We start from the raw sequence: 20126 nt of genomic DNA on the forward strand, positions 1-20126 counted from the left end.
TCCTTGTGATGTGCAACTGTAAAAACCCACAGCTTTGTGCTTAAGAGACAGAGATGGAAAGAAAAGTCCAGAGCCCATCCACCAATATTTCGTTTTCGTAGTATTACTGACGAGCAGGGTTGTGGGGAAATCTATAGGCAACACATTTACTGATATCAGTGTTGCTTTCTGCGACAATATGACCAAAGCTTATGGCTCAGGAAGAATTAATGTATTACCTCAACACTACAGTAACAGATTATTTCACCTTCAAGTAACATATCTGTAACCACAAGTCCAACAAAGTGAGACTCAGTGAGACTGGCTGTCAGGGGTGGTGACCTGACCTCTGTACATCGTCGGTCTTATCTAGCACTAAGGCTGCGTTACAAATTGTTTACATTTTCTTCTTACCAGAGTATGCGCTGCAGTGGCCATCTCAAAGTATGTAATGTTTCATGCAGTATGAATTCAATTGGGATATACCACTACTGAACACTGCACCTTGAACTTTAACCCTCTTGCTCATATATCCAATATTTGTTTCACCTTGTGTGAGTCTGTGTGTGTCATTATGGTACAATGTCGACACTCACTGAGGGAACAGCCAGGCAGTTTTGAATACTTTGCCAGGTGTGACCCATACAAGAGGCAGTCACGAAACTTTACAGATGTGTAGTTGTGAGTAAAAAGAAGACCGCTTTTGAAGATGGGTGTGATCCAGAAGTGGGGAAGGGGCCATCGGCGAGATGGGGCTTCGTTCTCCCCGTTTAGGTACCCAGTAAGTATTGTATTGATACTTCTAATGTATGCACAAAGTAATTACACTGTAAGTTGTGGACTATCATCTAAACTGTTACAAACAAATATTATAATATACAAGTATAATAAGTCAAAGCTCAAAAGCTATATTGTATGTTTCATTTAAAAAAAAAGATATTAAAAAAATATTTGTATTGAAATGAATGACTATTCTGTATTTATGTTTCTTGTCCTCGTGCTTGAACAGAGATCGTAGTATCTCTGTTCAAGCACATAGTTCACAAGATGCATAGCCATTCACATATCTTTACTTTTACAGTAACATTTCTTTGGTGATTTATTGGCTCAGAAAACCGTGTTCTCATTGTTTGGTGGGGACAAGTGTTCACTCGAGGGCACTGGCTTCTGACCAGACTTTCTTCCTCTATTTATACTTAAAATGAAGAGCGCAGAATATTCAATGAAGGAAAACATACTAAAGTAATTACACACAGAACTGAGGTCAGAATGTGGACTGAATGCAGTCCAGAAAAAGTCGTCCTCACTCGTTACAAACAACTGATGACAGACCGGTTTTGTTTGTGTTGATGTAACAACTTGGATCTGAAATCTGAATTCTGCCTATAATAGCAATCATTATATTTTATGTAATCAGTGTTTCCCTGTTGCTCGGCCCTGGGTTGTTTCCCGTCTTATGTTTTTTACTTTAACTCTACAATCATTTTCATTTTGGCAATCATGAAAATGGATCATTAACGGACTCCATTTGCTTCGTCTTTTATTGCATGTAGTCAGAGCTTTTCTTTTCATCCTTGTTTACCATCAGGAGGAAGGTTTGTATTTTATGTTCAGGTGTCTCTGATTTCTTCTGATTTCACGCTCTGACACCCGCTCTGATCGCTCTCCAGACATCATTAAAGTGAATAGATCTCCTGATCTAGTCGTTGAATTCCTTAACATGTTCACATTGTGTGTGATTATTGCTCAGTGACACCAGATGCTGACCCAGGGCTATGTGCTGTACTGTATGTCTGAGAAGAATGTAGACAAGTGTTCTCCCTTCAGATTCTTCAGTTTCCACAACGGAGACTGCGTTTTACTCTCTGAAAAACACATTCAGACAAACAGAGCCACACATTCTGCAATTTTATAACATCGTGGCATCGCTCAGTGTGTCAGTAAATGTTGAAATACCTCTTCGCCCCCACACCGCAAGCCTTCAAGTGTTTGAAGCAGTTTCTATGGTATCTGCAAGTAAGGCTGCTCCTTTCAAATAGGTGCCCTTTATTGGACTTTGTTGCTGTGTGTATGTTGTTCATTAAGACATCAAAATGCTTTACAGTTCATTGCTCTTTTACACTGCCTGCTGGAGCCGGAGCTGTAATTCCGGTTAGTGAGGGATCAGATGGAGGTCACCGCTGGCCTGTGGGGGTTGCAGCGCACCACAAGTCCACCGAGCCTCTCCGGACTACATTACAGCTTTTATCCTCACTAATGGGATCTCTTGGTGGGGAATCCCGAGGGTGATGGGGATTAAGATACCTGGCCTTGCTCCCACGAGCCATTTACCATGTGGGGCGCAGCAAATATGTTGCACATGCTGCTGCAGCAACCTTTACATCTCTTGTTTTACAAAGAGACCACAGGAGCTCAGCATTTGGAGGTTAATAAATGTGTGTACGCACCCAGGTTGTCAGAGAGCTGTCTTTTTATTCTCCCTCTCCATGCACAGTTGGAGCATTTCTGCCTCTACACGCCTTGACCCAGTTGAATCTGACACCGTTTGCAACCCAATGAGAGAGTATCAGATAATGGAGAGCCGGGAAACACTCAGGCGCACAGACAAAGCTGCAATGTTAGCTTTCTACCCTGCTCCACTTGAATAACATTGTTGGATACATTTTGGAGTTTCCCGGCGTTACAGACAAAGTTAGAGAAAGACGACAGTGAGAGAAACCTTAACTTGGAGGAATGAAGAAACAAGGGTGGAATAAATCCCACGTCTCTTTGTGAAGGCCTCACAATGAGGGAAAGCTGTGCAGGAGGGCTGGCTGAGGAAACCAGTCTATTCATCAATATTAGGCTTTAACTGGTAAGCCAGTGGTGGGTCTTCTGAGCTTGTCTCTGTGCTCTCGGCTGTCTTTCAAACCTTCACCATGATCAGTCGCTGCAGTGCTGAAGCTCGTGTCTGTGTGAGTCACGACTTCACCCTCCATCTGTCTGTCACATGGTGTCCGGGCGACTTTAAAAGAAACACGACTCGGTAACTATCACATGAAATCATCCATGTTCTTCATCAAGCAGTTTGATCCCCTCTGTGATACAACGGCCACGTGTAATAAACAATACTCTGACAAATACTTTGAATTGATTGCTATTTGGCTTTTGCCTTGTATTGTTTTGAACAGCTCTGATCTTTTCTTGCGCCCTGCTGGGGACTCACACCACCTGGCAGCACCGACAGCGGCAGCAGCTCTGGTGCTGAGAGCAGCAACAAGGAAAGGTCAGGTGGAGTCCATTGTTATGGTGTCTGATTCATGGGCAGCAGGTTCACACTGCTTGTGGTGCTTCCACTCAATCACTGTTTCCATATTTTTGTTTTATATACAGGAAGAGAAAGATATGATTTAGATGGGAAAGAGCTTGTAGACTGTGTCCTGAACAGACTGCACTGCTTTTGCTTCTGTGCAAATGTAATCTGAGGACACTGTAGAGTACAAGTAGGACCAAGAAGATGTCAGGAAATAGGGACAAATGCCCCTTATAATTTCCTAAAGTCGCCACGTGTCTTGATTTATGCAACAATACAAAAACATATATTAAATATACAATAAGAAAATCTATGCCTAATTCCAAGGTAGCTAACCAGGTTGATGTTGCTGCTTTGTATCTTCATAATCACTGGAAAGATGTGAAGTCACCTTGAGCAATGCACGTATCCCTCAAACTGCACCAATGAAGCTTCATATTACAATCTGGAGTTGTAACAGGCAGCTGGAAAAGAACACACATTCCTGGTTTAGTTCATACTGGGTGAGATCGTGCAAAATGTAATAATGGTTGTGTAGCGTGGAAAAAAAAATCTAAAGATTAGCGGACCTAATGACAGGTTTTCACGTGTCCTCGGGGTGTTTGTCGTGGGTGACTAGAGGGCATCTGGGACTTGGCGGATCAGTGGAGTTCCTTTGGTTCTGCGGTGGAGTCGGTGAACCGTCGCTCTGTTCAACACCCTGCCAAGTCACAGGCTCATAACTCACCCACACTTTCTGGATCCATGGCCCCCGCATTAGAAGACAGTGACAGACAGATACTGTATGCAGGAGAGGAGCTCGAAGAGACATAAAATGTCCCCGACATGATGGGAAACAGAGAAATATACGTTGACTCAATGAAAGGTTCCCATTCAACATCTCTCAGTGAAACTCATGAAGACTTAACACCAGCAGTCAGCCACTGATGGTTGTTGGGTTACAGGTGCAAAAGGCTTGAAACTTTCAATGATGAATTTTCTTTCTTATAAAACATTTGCAAAACTTCTTTTGAATGATTTTAAACCTGCTTTGTTTATGCCAGTTCCGGGATACATCAAATATCATGATCTATGTTTTACAGGTTTGTTGACATAATACATATCACAGTATATGAACAATCACACATCAATTGATTTTGACTAAATCAACTCAATGTCCACTTACTTCTTTTTTCTGAAGCTTTCAATAATTCTGGAAAACCACGAGATCAATTGAAGAGTATTTTAATTAATTATCAGGATCAAATCAAACTACATTGCAGTGAACTATGTTCCCACTGTTGGGAATAAAATTAGATATAACAAGATACTTTTTTATTACAATTTGCATCGAATCATTTCACTCATTCATTTAATTGTTAATTAATGGTTACGGTTCAGTGATTTCGGCTGCTTATATATTGTTAATAGATGTCTAGATTCTGCAGATGCATGAATAGAATAAATAGCTCAATCTTATGTGAGTGTATATACTAGTGTACCTAAGCCGAGTAATGGTGTTACTAATCTCGATCTAGATGGGAGTTGAACGTGAGGACACACAGCTGCAGCCCAGCCTCGCCTGCACTGAGATCGGCTTTGGCCACCGCAGCCACCTCATGTGCCTCCTTCTCTTACAGACTGTTGTCACCGGTCCCACTGCCGGCATGAGCCACCACACGTTTGCATTTATAGCTGTTGGATGGATCGAAAAGGATTTCAACAGGTTGTCATTTATAATTGGGGTTTCACAATCTATATCTCCATAACAAGTTAATGAGTGAGATCGGAGAGGATAGTCAATGTAGAATGTGTGAGAAAATACACACAATCGTTGAGTCAATAAAGAGTATGGCAGGTGGAGACAACTGAGACGTGGTTTACTGGTTTTGCTGGTACAGGACATTTCTTTCAAAGTCGCCTTGGACTGGATCATTGGTGTCAAACACAGTTGATTTTGCCTTGGCTTTGCATGTGGTGTTTTGGATTCTACCGCTTATTATAAACAGACACTCGTGTGTTTGCAAAGCTTTTGTGATCATCCCAGATTCTCACGCACTCATGTCCTGTGGGCTTTTTGATCATGTGGCTGCTGATAACCTTGAGATACGTTTACAATAAAACAGTTGTGGCTGGAATGTTTTGCCCTCAAGTCTTTTTGGAGCTGTAAATCTCTGCCATCTTCTGTCTGTTGAATTTATAGATCCCAATCAGTCGTGGATTAAATGCTGGTCAAAAACAATAAGCTCCAGTTGAGTACAGAGCAGAGATGTGCCATGCTTGAATCTAATTATGAGCGTCATTGCTTCATCAATCTGTCCGCAGCTGAAAGGAGGACCAGTCAGGGGGACAAAACCCTGAACCCAAGCTTGTGGCTAATCTGCATAGAGCATTATTCTCAGGAAGATAAATCCCACGGCTCTCAGGGTTCTGTTTCGGACACTGGGAGTGGGGGCCCGCTTTGTTTCTGTGTGATATGCAGCATTTAAAGGATTAAACTGTGGGTGTGGAGTTGCCCTGTGCACTCGAACAGCTCTGCAGCTTCTCTGTTAAAAGCACACAGGAACAAGAAAAGACCGGCCTTGTTATTCCCAGGCGAACAGAAAGAGGCTCCGGTAAAAAGTGCATGGCCAAACCTCAGTGAATTCCTGATGAAGGAAAGAATGTAGCAAGACAAGCCACGTTCTCTTACTTTTTATATTTTTTTCACAACCATGAAAAACTCCCAGTGCAGTCTTTTGGCTTGCTGAGCTCCTCATTCACGTGCACAGCTCTGGCAGAGTGAGAGTGATAATAAAGCGCTGTAGTAGATATCTGGGGGAAAAAGGTTAGCAGTGGAAAAATGCTTTAATTTCCCTGAAGGAATGCAGCAACTAAACACACACACTGATCATTTAGCCCTCGTTAGGAACTTTAAATTGTTTGTTGGCGAGAATGGCAGGATGTGTAAAACAAACAGCAAATTATTATTGCGTATTGTAAATGTGAGGATTAGCAGCTGCAAATAACAGAAAAGAGAATAGATCTGGCAGCCTCACTGCTCTGTTTGTTAAAGCTGCCTCTGGATCGTCTCCTGTTGCTTGAGCCAAGAGGAAATTATTTGGTTGATTAAAATTAGAAAAATTCAAATGAAAAAACTGAAAGGCTTCAATCCTCAAAGTGGCTTATTGTTGTGTTCAGGGGCTGGGTGAACTGATACATGATGATCATCATCATGATGAACAGCTTACTCTTTTTAACTTGGATGTATTCAGGTGACTTAAAGGTTTATTTAGACCTCTTTTTGGAGGAGAAATCTGCAAAAAGGTTATTACTGAGACATGTAAAAAGTAATCATTCGAAAAGCACTAATCAATATTTTCTATATTAAAAATGCAGGCGGCATGTACACCACTTAAATAAATGTACAGCCATTAAATATGTTTGGAGTGAGCAAGTGGGAGAAAAGTACAACCAACATCTCAGTACAAGTAGACTGGGAGCTGACAGATGATCATGCTCACATCCTTAAAGGGTCAAATGGGGATATATGCAGGTGGGAGGTAAGAGTATGTTTTCAGTTGCAAACTCATCAATGAAACTCAACTGTCTTGGAGCACAAAGCACAGACTCACACAGAAGAGTGTCAACGGGAATGTTCGCTCTGAGGCTGTAAATATTTGGTTGGGTCTGTTTACAGAGTCCTTTGGAGCAGATTTGTTCCAGCCCTCAAATGACCCGAATGCTCTTTCTCCTCGCCTCTTTCACAGAAAAGGCTTCAGAAAGTTTGATCCATTCCGTCTCATGTGGTCAGATTGCTTGCAGTCGCCTGCGTTGTCTTTCTATCAGAGCCTTGTTTGATGATGTCTCAATAATCAAACCATATGTTGGTGTAATGAAGGCTTCGCTTCCACGGTGCCAGTTGTTCTTGTTGAGGCTCACACATGTTCCCTTTCCACAATGTAGAGCAGCTGCGTGGCCGTCTCCACTGCAGACTCCTTCCCTGTTGAATACAGATGGAGAGACACTTCTTAGTAATTATTCCCCTCTGAGGGTGACAGACAGACATGACCCAACCTACGCTTGGGTCATGTCTGTCATTCTTAAGTTCCTATTAAATAGTTTGACGCTGATCTTCTCTTCACACTGGGAGGTCGTGTGTGAAGTATTTTTTCATAAACGGTCTTGGAGACATAGACTTTTGTTAGTTTCCCTATTACAGCATTGTTTTCGCGGTCAAGATGTGTTCAGGGTCATGATTAAGATAACAAAAGTTATATTAGTGATTAAAAAAAAGTAAAACAGATTGCAGGTTTTGGCTCTAACTTGTTTCTGGTTTATGCCAGTTTACATCCATATTTGTACAGTTTTTCTTCAATATCATTTCAATGGAGAAAAAAAACATTGGCAAATGCAATTGTTATCTTATTAACATAACACATCTGTGGCCAATATTCTTCTACAGAGACCTGGCTTTTCTGCAATTTGGGATGTATAATTCATAACGATGAGTGGTTTCATTTTGCCTTTGGGGCCATAATCCTTGTTACTATATCACTTGATATACCTACATGTACCTTTTTCCTTTCCATTTATCCAAAGAGATGTTTAAAGGTTGTTATTGGATGCCAGAGGTCGGAGCGACTGACCACCTTTTGGGATGACTTCCAATCTCAGCAGTAAACTCTCTCCTACCCACTTTCTCTGCCCAGACCAGTTGAAGATATGAGGAGACACACTCTCCCCCTCTCTCCTGATGGATTTCATGCAGTTTGCATTCCTTAGTTCTGTTTTTGCTAACTGTGTCTTTCCTTTTTTTCTTTTCCGCTAACAGCTCATGCAGCCAAACTAAAATGACATCATGCCGAAGGGAAGTCGGGTTGAATACGTACCCTCAAGGCCCTGCAGGAGAACCAGGGAGCAACGGCTGGAGGGGTATCTGCTCAAAAGGAGGATGAGATATTTATCAGGCAGGAAAATATATAACGTCTGAAAAGGTCATTTTTGGCACAGATGAAGCTGCTGCAACAACATGTAGACTGAAAATGTGGGAAATGTATGCACTGTTTGGACCTGATGAGGAGGAGAGATAGAGGACAGACAGATGAAAAGAGACGGGGTGAAGAAGCAATAAATTAAAAATTAAACAAGGGAACATAAAACACAGAGGCTGGAAAGGAGAAAGGGGACATTCTTTGTGTTCACAGTCCCCCTCCAGTTGCTGCGGTTCCTAAGTGACGAGAGGGTTTGGCAGAGAGCTGGTCAAGAGCTGCAGGATTGTTAAGGCTCAGATGTCTTGTTTGAATCTAAAGCCAATTATCAGATTAAAGAGTCCAGAGAAAACCCTGTGATCCAGTTAATAAATCCCTGTTTGCTTGCCGAAACTGTCGTGGGGGCCCTCACAGCATGTCAGCTGAACAATCACACAAGTCTTGATCCCCCCGGCCCACCGTGATCTTCCTCTTGGTTCACCACCTAAATGAACAACTTAGTCTAATTTGCACATGAGGAAACATATATAAGGGATGATGAAATCCGTACAATATGGGACTATTACAGGCTTCGACTTGTGCTCAGTTCCACAACATTATTTTCATGAACATTTAAGGTATGCCTGCTCACACAAACCTAGCGTGAACTCACACATCTGGAATCCTCCATGGTGCTTTCCTCCAGGCTGAACGAGCTCAGCCAATAATGGCACATATTAGGGAGTCCAGCACAAACACTGAATAATTATGAAGAAAGTCAAATCCAAGCAACACAGACCAACGGGTAACCTGGTGGCTTTCATTTACAGTTGTTCTCGCTCCCCAGTCACACAGTGACTAATAACACACTTCCCTCTAAGTGGTCAGACATTAATGAACATGACAGTCGTTTTCTCCAGAGGGGGAAAACAAGTGGATCTCTGAGGCATATGTTTGTTTTCTTACATGAATCATCTTGGAAAGTGTGAGAGTATGGGTCAGAGACAGTGACTGAGAGTGTTGAGAATTGGGTGTGGGGGGGGGGGGGGGGGGGGGGGGGTGGTCACTGACCTTCAGGACCTCAGTGTTAGAGACACAGACATGAGGAAGAGGAAAAATCAACCCTCACTCTGTTAACTGTCTGAAGTTTTGCCCACCACCAGAAACAGGTAGTGAACTGCAGTATAATGGGAATATGTAAACATGACATTGTGTCATTTATGTTAGTTAGGCCAGTTATCTTCAAAACATACGTTAGAATAAAAAGATTTAATACCACAGGGCACCAATTCTGGAGCCCAGTGGTTTTCAACCTTGTTGGCTTGTGACACATTAAAGATTGTTTCCATTGAGGGGTTAAAGAGACCAGAGGAGTATCCAGTATTTCACATAAAGAAGAGAAATAGGAAACACATCATGTGAACCGAACATAGCGTAGTAGCATGTTTATATTGAACCATGAGCTGACTCAGTAAATACGGTATTTCAAAAACCCTTTATTTTTCAGATGAAGGCAAACAACTTTTCTTCAAGTTCCATCTTGAGGTAAGTATTTTTGTTTTAAATACATTTTGTTTACATACATGTTCTTTTCAGAATGAAGCGTGTAAACGTTGATGATCCCCTGACTTTTCATCTCGTGACGCCATCAGGTAAAACATGTTGTCATGGTGTTAGCATGCTGATGTTGGTCTGTAACTCAAAGCACAGGCCTCACAGAGCTGCTAGCATGGCTGTAGACTCTGTAACCTTTCTGGACTGCTGGATGCAAACGTTTATACTTACATCAAAGTAGAGTTTTTAAAAGAAGTAGATGTTTAATCCAAGAAAATTTATCAAAACATGTAATGTTATCCAGCAGTACAATCAAACAATCACAATCATACAATCATGTGCTATGATTTCTGTGCGGTGCTGCTCAATAAATCCCTTGTGCCAAAGGCTCATGTTTATGTCGGGTCTGTTCACTGACCAGAAGGCCCGAGCTGTCTTTGCATGGCCAATGGGCGATCCTCCCACCTGGTGTCCACATATGAATGAGCACAATGTGTGAAGTGGAGGTTGAGGTCTGCAATGCAGAAGGGTGAAGAATGACACCATCAAACAGAGGCAGCAGTGTGTCTGTGTCACAGAGTCGATCCTCAGTCCAGGAATGTCCTTTCATCTGGAGTTAACATGTTCTCCCTGCGTTCAATTCTGTGTCCTTCCAAATGCATAAGACATACGAGTCAGGATAATTTATAGTCTAAAATGTGACCTTTGAGCGTCTGTATTTGACCTGTCTAGAGTGTTTATTTACACTTACCACCACCCAAAGCATGCTGGGAGCTTCTAGGCTCCAGCCTGTTGTGGGCCACGACAGGAATAAGCTGGTGAAGCCTGAATAAATGAATGAACATGTCAGACAAAACAAATGGTTTCGGAAATGAAAGATATACGACCAACAGCTGTTTTTAATAGTTTAAAGGCAAGTTTTTCCTTTATGCTGTTAAATATACTGCAGGTACCTCGTCCGAAAACTGAACCATAAATAAACCTTAAAGCACATGTTAAACAAGGAACTGCTAATCTACCGTACAACAGGCCGGAGACAGTTGAGGGACTGGACCCTGAAAGCTTTTATTTAGTTTTTATTTTGACAAGACCTCTTAGTGTACACATCATTTTAAACAGGTGGACAAATTGAGAAAAATGTACTGGAAAGTTTCCATCATGTGGAAAAAGATTTTATACAGTTTTGCAAAATACATTAATAATTTTTGGAAGATACACTCATTTTCTCTTTTAGTAAGATTTAGACTTGAATGCTTCAATTAATTACTGAAAAAAAAGACAAAAAAATAAAATAAAATAAAATAATTGCTCAGGACATCACTGTTTTACTAATATGAAGCTGTTTAGCGTAGACTTTAGTCACGAACAGCTAGCCCGCATACCAGCACCTCTAAAGTTATCTAATTAACAGATTTGCATCTAGTTTGTGTAATTTGTACAAACACATGGAATTGTTGACACATAAAAGTGCAAAACATTGTATGTCTCTAGCTTTCCTTTATTATAGGTAAGAAGAGGAGAAGTGGATCTGGAGTGCGCTGTCTTTGTCAAATTTACAAGGATAATGAAGTGTGCCGTCATGGAACAGACTACTGAGCCTCCAAGTTGATATACCGCATACCACCCCAGTCTGCACGTGATTGGTGATGCTTTTGTTCGCTGTTGGCCTAAAATAATAATAAAAAAGATCTAAAATCGGCCTCATCCAAAAGAAGTTGTGTTGCCTTTTTCGCCGCGTGACATTCATGTTCTCAGTAAAGGTATTTATGACAAAAACAACAGCTCGAAAACATATGTTGTTGTGCAAATATATCACAATAGCATGTGTGTGTGTGTGTGTACAAGCCTTTAGAAGTGCTTGTCAACAGATGTTGTTACCGTTGGACAGAACCAGGCTGTTTCCAGTCGTTATGTTAAGCTAAGCTCATCTGCTGCTGCTCGAGCTACATATATACCTAACAAACACACAACTGGGATCAATCTTCTCATCTTACTTGTGGCACGAAAGCAAAATAGCATATTTTCCAAAATGTCTTACTATTCCTTTAATAAAGATCTTTTGTCTCGTTAATTTTACAGTGCTGGAAAAAATAATTTGATCGGACATCTTTTGTAAGGAAGAGCGAACGGAAAGAAAAGAATTCAGAGAAACAGAAGCCAAGTTGCTCAATGCCACCTCACACACACACACACACACACACACACACACACAAACACAAAGGGAACCTCTTGTGCTCGCTCTCTGTAGCAGACAGACAGACAGACAGACAGACAGACAGACAGACAAACAGACAGGCAGGCAGGCAGGCAGGCAGTAATGCCATCGCCACACACATCAAGCTTACAAAGTTACACATTCACACCTCTCTGGCCTTTTGCCTGCTACCATCCCCTTTTCTTCCACAATGATTCCCCTCCCTATTTCTGAGGGAATATACCTTACACTTAATCTGTCAGCACGACACTGTTCACGCTGCAGGAACAGCACCAGCGGAAGATTTTATTACAGAGGATGAGGAGCAGTTTCGGTAGCCTAGGTGTTTCCTCTGTTGTGACATTTGCTCCGAACACAACAGCGATGGCATTGTGCTGAAAGCCTGACCTGTGTCCTTGTTGGGACATTCCTCAGCATTCCTGAAAGCACCGTCGCTGTGACTGGGAGCTCTGTTTCGGCACCCCTGAAGCTTACAACAAACCCCATGGTCGTTGGTGCACGGCCCCTCCAAATTCCGCATGTTCACAGAGATTGTGAATGAGACATAAAAGGCCTCTTGGAGATCAAGGTCAGGTGGCAGAGGATGAGTTGGACGCTGCTGCCAACATGCCCCAACAGCCCTCTCTGCCTTCCAGCTGCGATCTCTGAGCGTTCAGGAGTTGGTCTTCACTTCTATGTTTCGTTGTTTTTGGCACAGATGATAATAAGACCACAGCAATGCCAGAGACAAGACTTTTCTTGCTTGGGTGTAGCTGTGGGCTACAATGAAAGTGTCAAACGATATGATGATGAAAAACATAAACACGATCCGAATCAGAAAAAGAAATCCAATCAGCAGTCATGTTGATTAACTGCTTTGAATGATGAATACAATATTTATACCATAACAAAGCTAAACTGACAATGTTTAACAATATGAAAAACATGCATTATTATCTTACTTTTCTATAAAAGACTTCCATTTTCTTGCAGCCTTGAATTTGAAAGTTAACTGAAGTCAGGTCAAAGTTCTCCAATGTGCTAAACCTCAACCAGAGTTTGGGCGCTCTCCATATTTAGTTTGCATTACTGATCCCTAGTGGACATTTTAGTTTCGTTCTTAATTCTCCATTTTGGTTTCAGTTGAACAAAGAGCAACCTACAGTGTTCAGGCAAAACCATTCATTCCATTCTTAGAGTTAATATCCATGAGTAAAGACATGACATATTGTAAGAATGAGGGAAATTGTTCCGAGAAGGAAAACGCTCCTTTAGTTGTTAGATAGATGGAGGCTACACATGCTGGTTATTTGCTTCACTAACTGAAAAGCGTATTCTCATGGAGGTCTATGCTAAGCTAATGATTACAATGTATATGCTACTTAGCTGAGTTGCTTACCGTACAGATATTTATGTAGCTTAAAAGTTATTTACTGACAGATTTCCTGTGAAGAGAAATCTAAGTATTAATGAGAATTTTAAATTGTCATATCATTTTAAATACATATATGCACTGGTGCAGAATATTAATAGATGCTTTGGAATTTAATTTGTTTGCAGAGCATCACTGGATTGTAGCTGAAAGAGCAGAGGTGGGAGCCAGTCTGTAAGAGAAAAAGAGAAGAGAAGGGGGCCACAGCAGCCTCGCCTGAAGCAACAGTCAATGAAGCAGCAGCTTAAATGGAATAGGAACCTCTTGCAGACTTATCGCAGATTAGCTCCAGTCTCTCAGCAACTGCCTGTCACACTCTCACATGCAGAAAACCTTCAGCTAAATGCAGTTCACAGCCGTCAACCTGCAAAGGCATGAGTATTCTTCCATATCTGGATATTAGAGAAGAGACTATTCACTTTATCCCCCTCTGACAATGTCTCCCACATCCAGCCTTACAGACCTCACATTGCAAGCACAACAAATGGCATGCTTGGTCAAATACCTGGTCAGTGGAGAGATGGCGAGTTCTGGTCTGTTAAGAGTTGATTACCGTCCTTAAAACTACAAGGCATGATGATATATTTCCAAGACATTACCAGAGATATCAATTGAACAGCCAGAGAGCAGCTTAAGCTCCTATCTCAGTGGCTCAGTCATCTTCTCAAGCTATGTGGATCAGATCGGTTAATGTACCCAATCAACCAGAGTTGTCAATGATTGGAGGAAAATGATGGCTGTCCCAGATTGTCCATGAGGACACATTATTCAGGAATTAAAGTCAGGTGGACACCTACCTTATCGTGCATATCTTGACACTACAAGAGGAGTACATTATACAGTAGAAAAGCTTCCTTAAGGCCTGCAGGAATGGTGGATTGTTTAAGGCTCCAAGTTTGAAGACCATTGTGATTCCTTTCCACCATTCAGACATTTCTTTGTAAGATTCATATGCAGTCAAGCAATGACCAAGAATGATCAGAATGTTGCATTCTCCAGTAATATGAGCCATTCAGAGCCAGAAACATCTGTAAGGTATAGTAATTGGACAGCGGTAAATTTCACCAGAAGCCAGAATCAAGATGGAAGGACAGTTTATCTGAGGGAAATTTCCATCTGCTTCTGGTGATGTGCATCTACAAAGCACATGGTTATGGAATGTAAGGCGGCTGTGAGGTGCAATGAGTGTAGTAGTGATAAGCACATTTCTGCATATAGGTCCAGCCCCTTTGTCAGTGGATGCTCTGGTAATGTAAAAAGTAATGTAAAAAGAGCATGGCTAAGCCTTACATGGCTAAGCTGTTCTTCGCCCTAAGTCACATCCAAGTGCATAGAATCTGTGACTTTTGGGCTCAAATCATGCTCTAAACTCTGCTTGGTTTTCTGTGTACCCCACTAACCATCCTGACCAGGCTCAGTGAGTGTATGCAGTGTAAAACAACCGGACATGGGTGAAGAGTTCTTCAACTCGTTTGGCATCAGTGGAGACCAATCCTACACTCTGAAGATGTACTCAGTATGATGGAGACAGCAGGAAGGAAAGCCAGCAACTCCATTGTTGCGTCACTCTATGTGAAAACCCAGGTAGCACTTTCCTTCTCCTGTAGTGCTATAACACATATCTGACAGTACTTCCCTAACCCCATGTAGCTATCTTTCTGTTGCTAGGACAGGATATTCTGACTGTACACATGATACACCATCAGTACAATGGTCCGCATACCACACCATACACATATGCACAGAGGCTGGGTGGTTGTGGGCGAGGTCGGCCTTGGAAGAGCTCACAAGACATCCAATGGGAACGTCTTCAGGACAAATGTGCTGCACCTCATTTCTCATGCCCTGTACTGGAGCAATCTATTTCAAATAAATTCAGTGCTCCTTGACAGCAACATCATTTGACCCCTCTTTTCAGTCCTGAAAAAGTAGCTCCTGTCAATAACACGGACAGCCTTGGAGGCAATGGCTTTCACAGAGGCTCAGGTGTTGACGCGCTTGCTGCATCATGATCATGGACAGATAAGTCAACACCGATGAAGCTACCCACTGGGTGGCCCCCTCATCCAGCACTATAGCGCGAGGCAAGGTGAAGACTGTTAGTACTTGCCCACATGTGCGGTGCATAATCTCCAGAAACCATGGAAGATTTGAGTCACTTTCGATTCAAGTGCCCAGTTTGAAGGCGTCTCGTTGAATGGCGCTCCTCAGGGGACCAGACCATAATATGCATGGTGTCTTACTGCGCTTTCGTGGGGAACACGTTGCTTTTACCAAGGATGTTGAACAGATGTTTTACTGCCTTAGGGTCGGAGAAGATCACCGCAATTACTCAGGTTCCTGTGGGTCAAGGATAATGACCTCAGCCAGTCACCTGATATATATATATATATATATATATATATATATATATATATATATATATATATATATATATATATATGTCATAAAGAGACAAAGCACGACACAAAATATATCAAATTATCATCGTAAAGTGTTTAACAAATATGTCCACTTATTATCACGTGTGATGAATATAATGTACATAAACTGTGAGGATGATCAGTAATTGAAGGTTGATATCAAGCTGGTAGCCAAACATTAACTAACTCCCCCCTCAGCAAACAAGCTGCGGAGGCGGGGCGCCAGAACCGTGAAGCTCCGGAGAGAGTAAACACTTCTTTTCAGTGACTTTTTATTTGTGTTCTCGGTGTCTGGACTGGGCAGGTTTCAGCAGAAGGATCCGGACATGCAGAGCAACTGAGCTTTATTCCAACAAGCAGTAAAAGAGCGAGCAAAGGTTTCCACTTTGGGGAGGACGAGCGCGGAAACGATACCTGCCTGTCACCGGAGAGGATGAGGGGGAACCCGGGGAATGATCCCGAGGGACTCTTCTGATGGGACTGGGATGTAAACACGAGCAATCGATCTCTAATCCGAAGGTAATGTATTCGATTTGTTGATTTCATTGAGAATTGACAGAGGGTTCGATTTCTGCTGCTCTGTATCTACTGGGATGCCTAAAAGGACCAGTTTGGGACAGACCACCAATACTGCATTTATAGGTGTTTCCATGAGCTAAAAGAGGTTTTTTTACAACCTCATGCACTCAAATATAAGTTGATTATTTAGGTCAAATATTAACCAATAATAGGTAGAAATGATGGCCAAAGATTGGACATTAAATACATTATATATGGAACCGTCTGTATGAGGTGTACATATTCTTGTTCAAATTGAAAGGAAACTGGTGATTCTTTGCTGTATAACAGATGCTAAAGGGAGCTGAACTTCATATGGTATGTCAGATGTCAGATTAGATTGGATCACATTTAGGCTTCAGACTGTTTGTGATTTAACTTTTTGTATTGTTCTCCTTTTATGTGCAATATAGCCTGATAAAGATAAAGAGATGCACCACATTCTCCAAGCACAAAGCAACACTCTCTAGTTGTATATTGTCCCTTTTGCACAAGGATGTTCTCTGAATCACTGTCCGGTGGTTTCCTCCAGAATGAGTCCCAAAACCTCAGGAATAGTTGTGGTTATTTTTATTAGAGCTTGAAAATGTTGCCTTCAGATGAAACCATGTGTTTCAACAATGAAATAGGCTCTGAAAAAACTGTTATTTTATGCCTTTACATTCCAAAAAACTAACTTGGATTCTGTTTAACAGTGGTCATAAACACAGCCAATTTACCACTTAAGATCCTTTGTAACTTGCTGCCACCGCTGTCAAGTATCTGACACTTCAACATGGAAGGAAGTTTGTACTTTCCCTGCGTACAGAAGCTCTTTTTTTGTAACTCTACCTTCATTGTAGTGTTAAAAGAAACTGCACATAGGTGTGTGGACTGGCCCCACCCTGCCCTTTGTTAGAAATAGTGCTCTGTGTTGCCGCCGTGCCTCGACTTGTTTTTTTTCTCACTTTTCACACACCTGCTCTCTTCGTGCTATGAGTGCCTCCGAGTCCACGGCCTTTAGAGGGGATTAAGTATCTCCTCGTTGCTGCTAATCTGCCCTGAAAGTACTGTGAAGTCGTTAATGTTTGATGGAAAACAACGTCTTACCTAACTTCAGTCTGCCTTAACGCAGAATGTCTGCCTTGTGGATCATGTCGAGGAAACGCTGTCTTTTTCAATGATGTCTGAAGTTATCACACACTGCATTTCTTTTCCTGTTAGTGTTGACCACTCCGCTTTGTCCTGGCTCCTCAGCTATGTCTGTGGCCACTTTGCTTCCTCTCTAATTGAAATTTTCTTTTCTTCCTTTGGAATTCGTCTGTGATTTTTGTACCAAACAGACATTAAAATGCTTGTTTGTTTTCATCAGGTTCAAAAAAGTTAATCTATATTACAGGAACAAGAGGGTCATTGTTGCCCCGTCACACCAGATGAAACTCAGGCGTGCGTTGCAACATTAGATTTTGCAAGCTGACCTCACAAATCACTGCTGGGTTCTACAATCAACTGTAAAAGTCCAGATTTATGGGGATTAGATGGCTTGTTTGGGAATGTTTCCCCCGCTTGTAATCTTGACAAACATGTAGGAATTCATGCAATCTAAGATACATTTGTAAGCTGTTTCTTTTGTGTCGTTGCAGTGTTTTCTGTCACCATGATTACGCCACGTGAGTGCTCCCTCTTGCTCACTCACCTGCTCATGCTCCTCCAGCTCCTCCTTCCTCTCACCTTGTCCCTTCTTCACCCTCCTCACCCTCCGCCCGTCCACGTACCCACGCTCGTCCCTCACGCACCGACGCCTCTCATCCGCTCCCGCTTCAGCGCTCAGACTCAGCTGGACTTCACCACTCACTGCAACTCCAGCTGCTTCCACAGAGGAGAGCCGGAGGCCCAGAAAGAGCAGCTCACTGAGAAACTGGCCTTTGAGACGCTTTACGCCGACGGCTCCCGCACTCTCACCACTGTAGATGTGGAGGCTGATGAGGAGTTTAAAGGAGATCACTTCACTCCCCCTTCACCTGGGAGACGACCGAGACTGAAGCCCAGGCACAAACGCGTGAGGCGGCAGATCTACGGAGCAGACGGACGCTTTAACATCCAAGGTGACAACTTCCTGTTGGATTACCCTTTCTCCACAGCCGTGCGCATCTCCACTGGCTGCACCGGTGTGCTTGTGTCTCAGCAGCATGTCCTCACAGCTGCCCACTGTGTGCATGATGGAAAGGATTATGTCAAGGGGGCGCGAAAGCTCAGGGTGGGATTCCTGATTCCTCCGTCCATCAATGGCACTAATGCCGGCCTCACCTCTTCCAAGAAGCATCTGGTCCGCTGGGTGAGGGTGAAACGTACCCGTGTGCCAAAGGGCTGGATCCAGGGCCCTCAGGAGGTCAGCATGGACTTTGATTACGCCCTCCTGGAGCTGCGTTGGCCTCACCGGCGTCCCTTCATGCGCCTCTCTGTGGCTCCCTCCTCCGATGACCTGGCAGGGAATCGCATCCACTTCTCTGGCTTTGACAGCGACAGATCCGGGGAGCTGGTGTACAGATTTTGTCCAGTGGAAGAAGAGTCCAGCGACCTGATTTACCAGCACTGTGATGCCCGACCTGGAGCCAGCGGCTCTGGAGTGTATGGAAGAGTGTGGGACAACAGGTTAGAGCGCTGGGAAAGGAAGGTCATTGGCATTTTCTCTGGACACCAGTGGCTGGAAATAGACGGGGAGAACAGGGATTACAATGTAGCCGTGCGAATCACTCCTCTGAAGTTTGCTCAGATCTGTTACTGGGTGCACGGGAACCGACTAGACTGTGTCCAGGACTAAGAAGGACCTTAGCAAAGCACAACGTGTACAAAAATACAGGGTGAAATGCCTTTTTTCTCTAACGAAAGAAGAGTGAAACAAGATTAAATCAAATAAAAAATAACACCCTTCAGTGATACACCAGTAGAGCAGATAAATAACTTTAGGATCCTTCATTGAGGTATTTCTCTCCTTTAACCTCTGGGCCTACAAGACAAATCTGTCTGTGAGATCATCAACACGGCATCTTTTCATGTGTATTTGTCCAGTCAGTGTTTCCGCAGTAGCCTATTAACTTAAGCCACTTTTTATAAGAGGGAAAGAACACTTGTCCTTGTGCGTGCAGTGCATCGGTAGCACCAGATTATTTTCCTACTGTGGACGACAGCAGACTTTTGACGTTTTGTCTTCACATCTTTCCTGCTCATTTTTTCTGACTGAGGGAAATGGGTTAGTATGTGTTTGCCTCTTTAAGGACCATTTGGTTTACTTGTCACTTGATCTGCATACATTACATAGATTTAAAAACGGTTCTTGGACACCACTGATGCTCCTTCACATTTCAGCAGACGTTATGCTCTTCTCAATGTGGACTGGAGAGACAGTGTTAATTTTATTTTGAGAAATGCTTGATATATTTTATTAAAGAGAGATTTATAACAGTGTTTGTGTCAGTGGTCTTTACTTTGACATTTCCTTTCAATCATTTTCTTTTAAGTTTTTACAAGTTACACATTACATTACTATAAATCAAACATAAATCATCCTCCATATTGAACCTACTACATGCTCGCTACACAGGAAGCCAGACACATCGACAACCAATGCTAAAAAGAAAAAGGGTACAACAGAATTGACATTTTCAAGACTGATGTTGTGGTGCCCTCTTGTGGTCTGAATAAGTAATGCAACGGAAATAACAGGACGCACAACTTCGGTTTAAATGTAATCTAGTCGATTTACTTCATAAATCGATTCAAAGAAAAT

General features: G+C 42.5%; 1 protein-coding gene across 1 annotated transcript; it reads left to right on the forward strand.

Moving 5' to 3' along the window:
* The first annotated feature begins 16065 nt into the window (after positions 1-16065).
* On the forward strand, positions 16066-19801 carry LOC117737477 (serine protease 23). Its single transcript, XM_034543474.1, has 2 exons — positions 16066-16321; positions 17983-19801. Exon 2 carries the CDS (start codon positions 17997-17999, stop codon positions 19158-19160), a length of 1164 nt encoding a protein of 387 aa, XP_034399365.1. The 5' UTR covers positions 16066-16321; positions 17983-17996; the 3' UTR covers positions 19161-19801.
* The last annotated feature ends 325 nt before the right edge of the window (positions 19802-20126 follow it).

This window comes from Cyclopterus lumpus, chromosome 10 (assembly GCF_009769545.1).
Source record: "Cyclopterus lumpus isolate fCycLum1 chromosome 10, fCycLum1.pri, whole genome shotgun sequence".
Lineage (NCBI taxonomy): Eukaryota > Metazoa > Chordata > Actinopteri > Perciformes > Cyclopteridae > Cyclopterus > Cyclopterus lumpus.

What these genes read in the sequence shown, in the direction of transcription:
- LOC117737477 (XM_034543474.1), top strand. Translation starts at nt 17,997, where the DNA reads ATGATTACGCCACGTGAGTGCTCCCTCTTGCTCACTCACCTGCTCATG.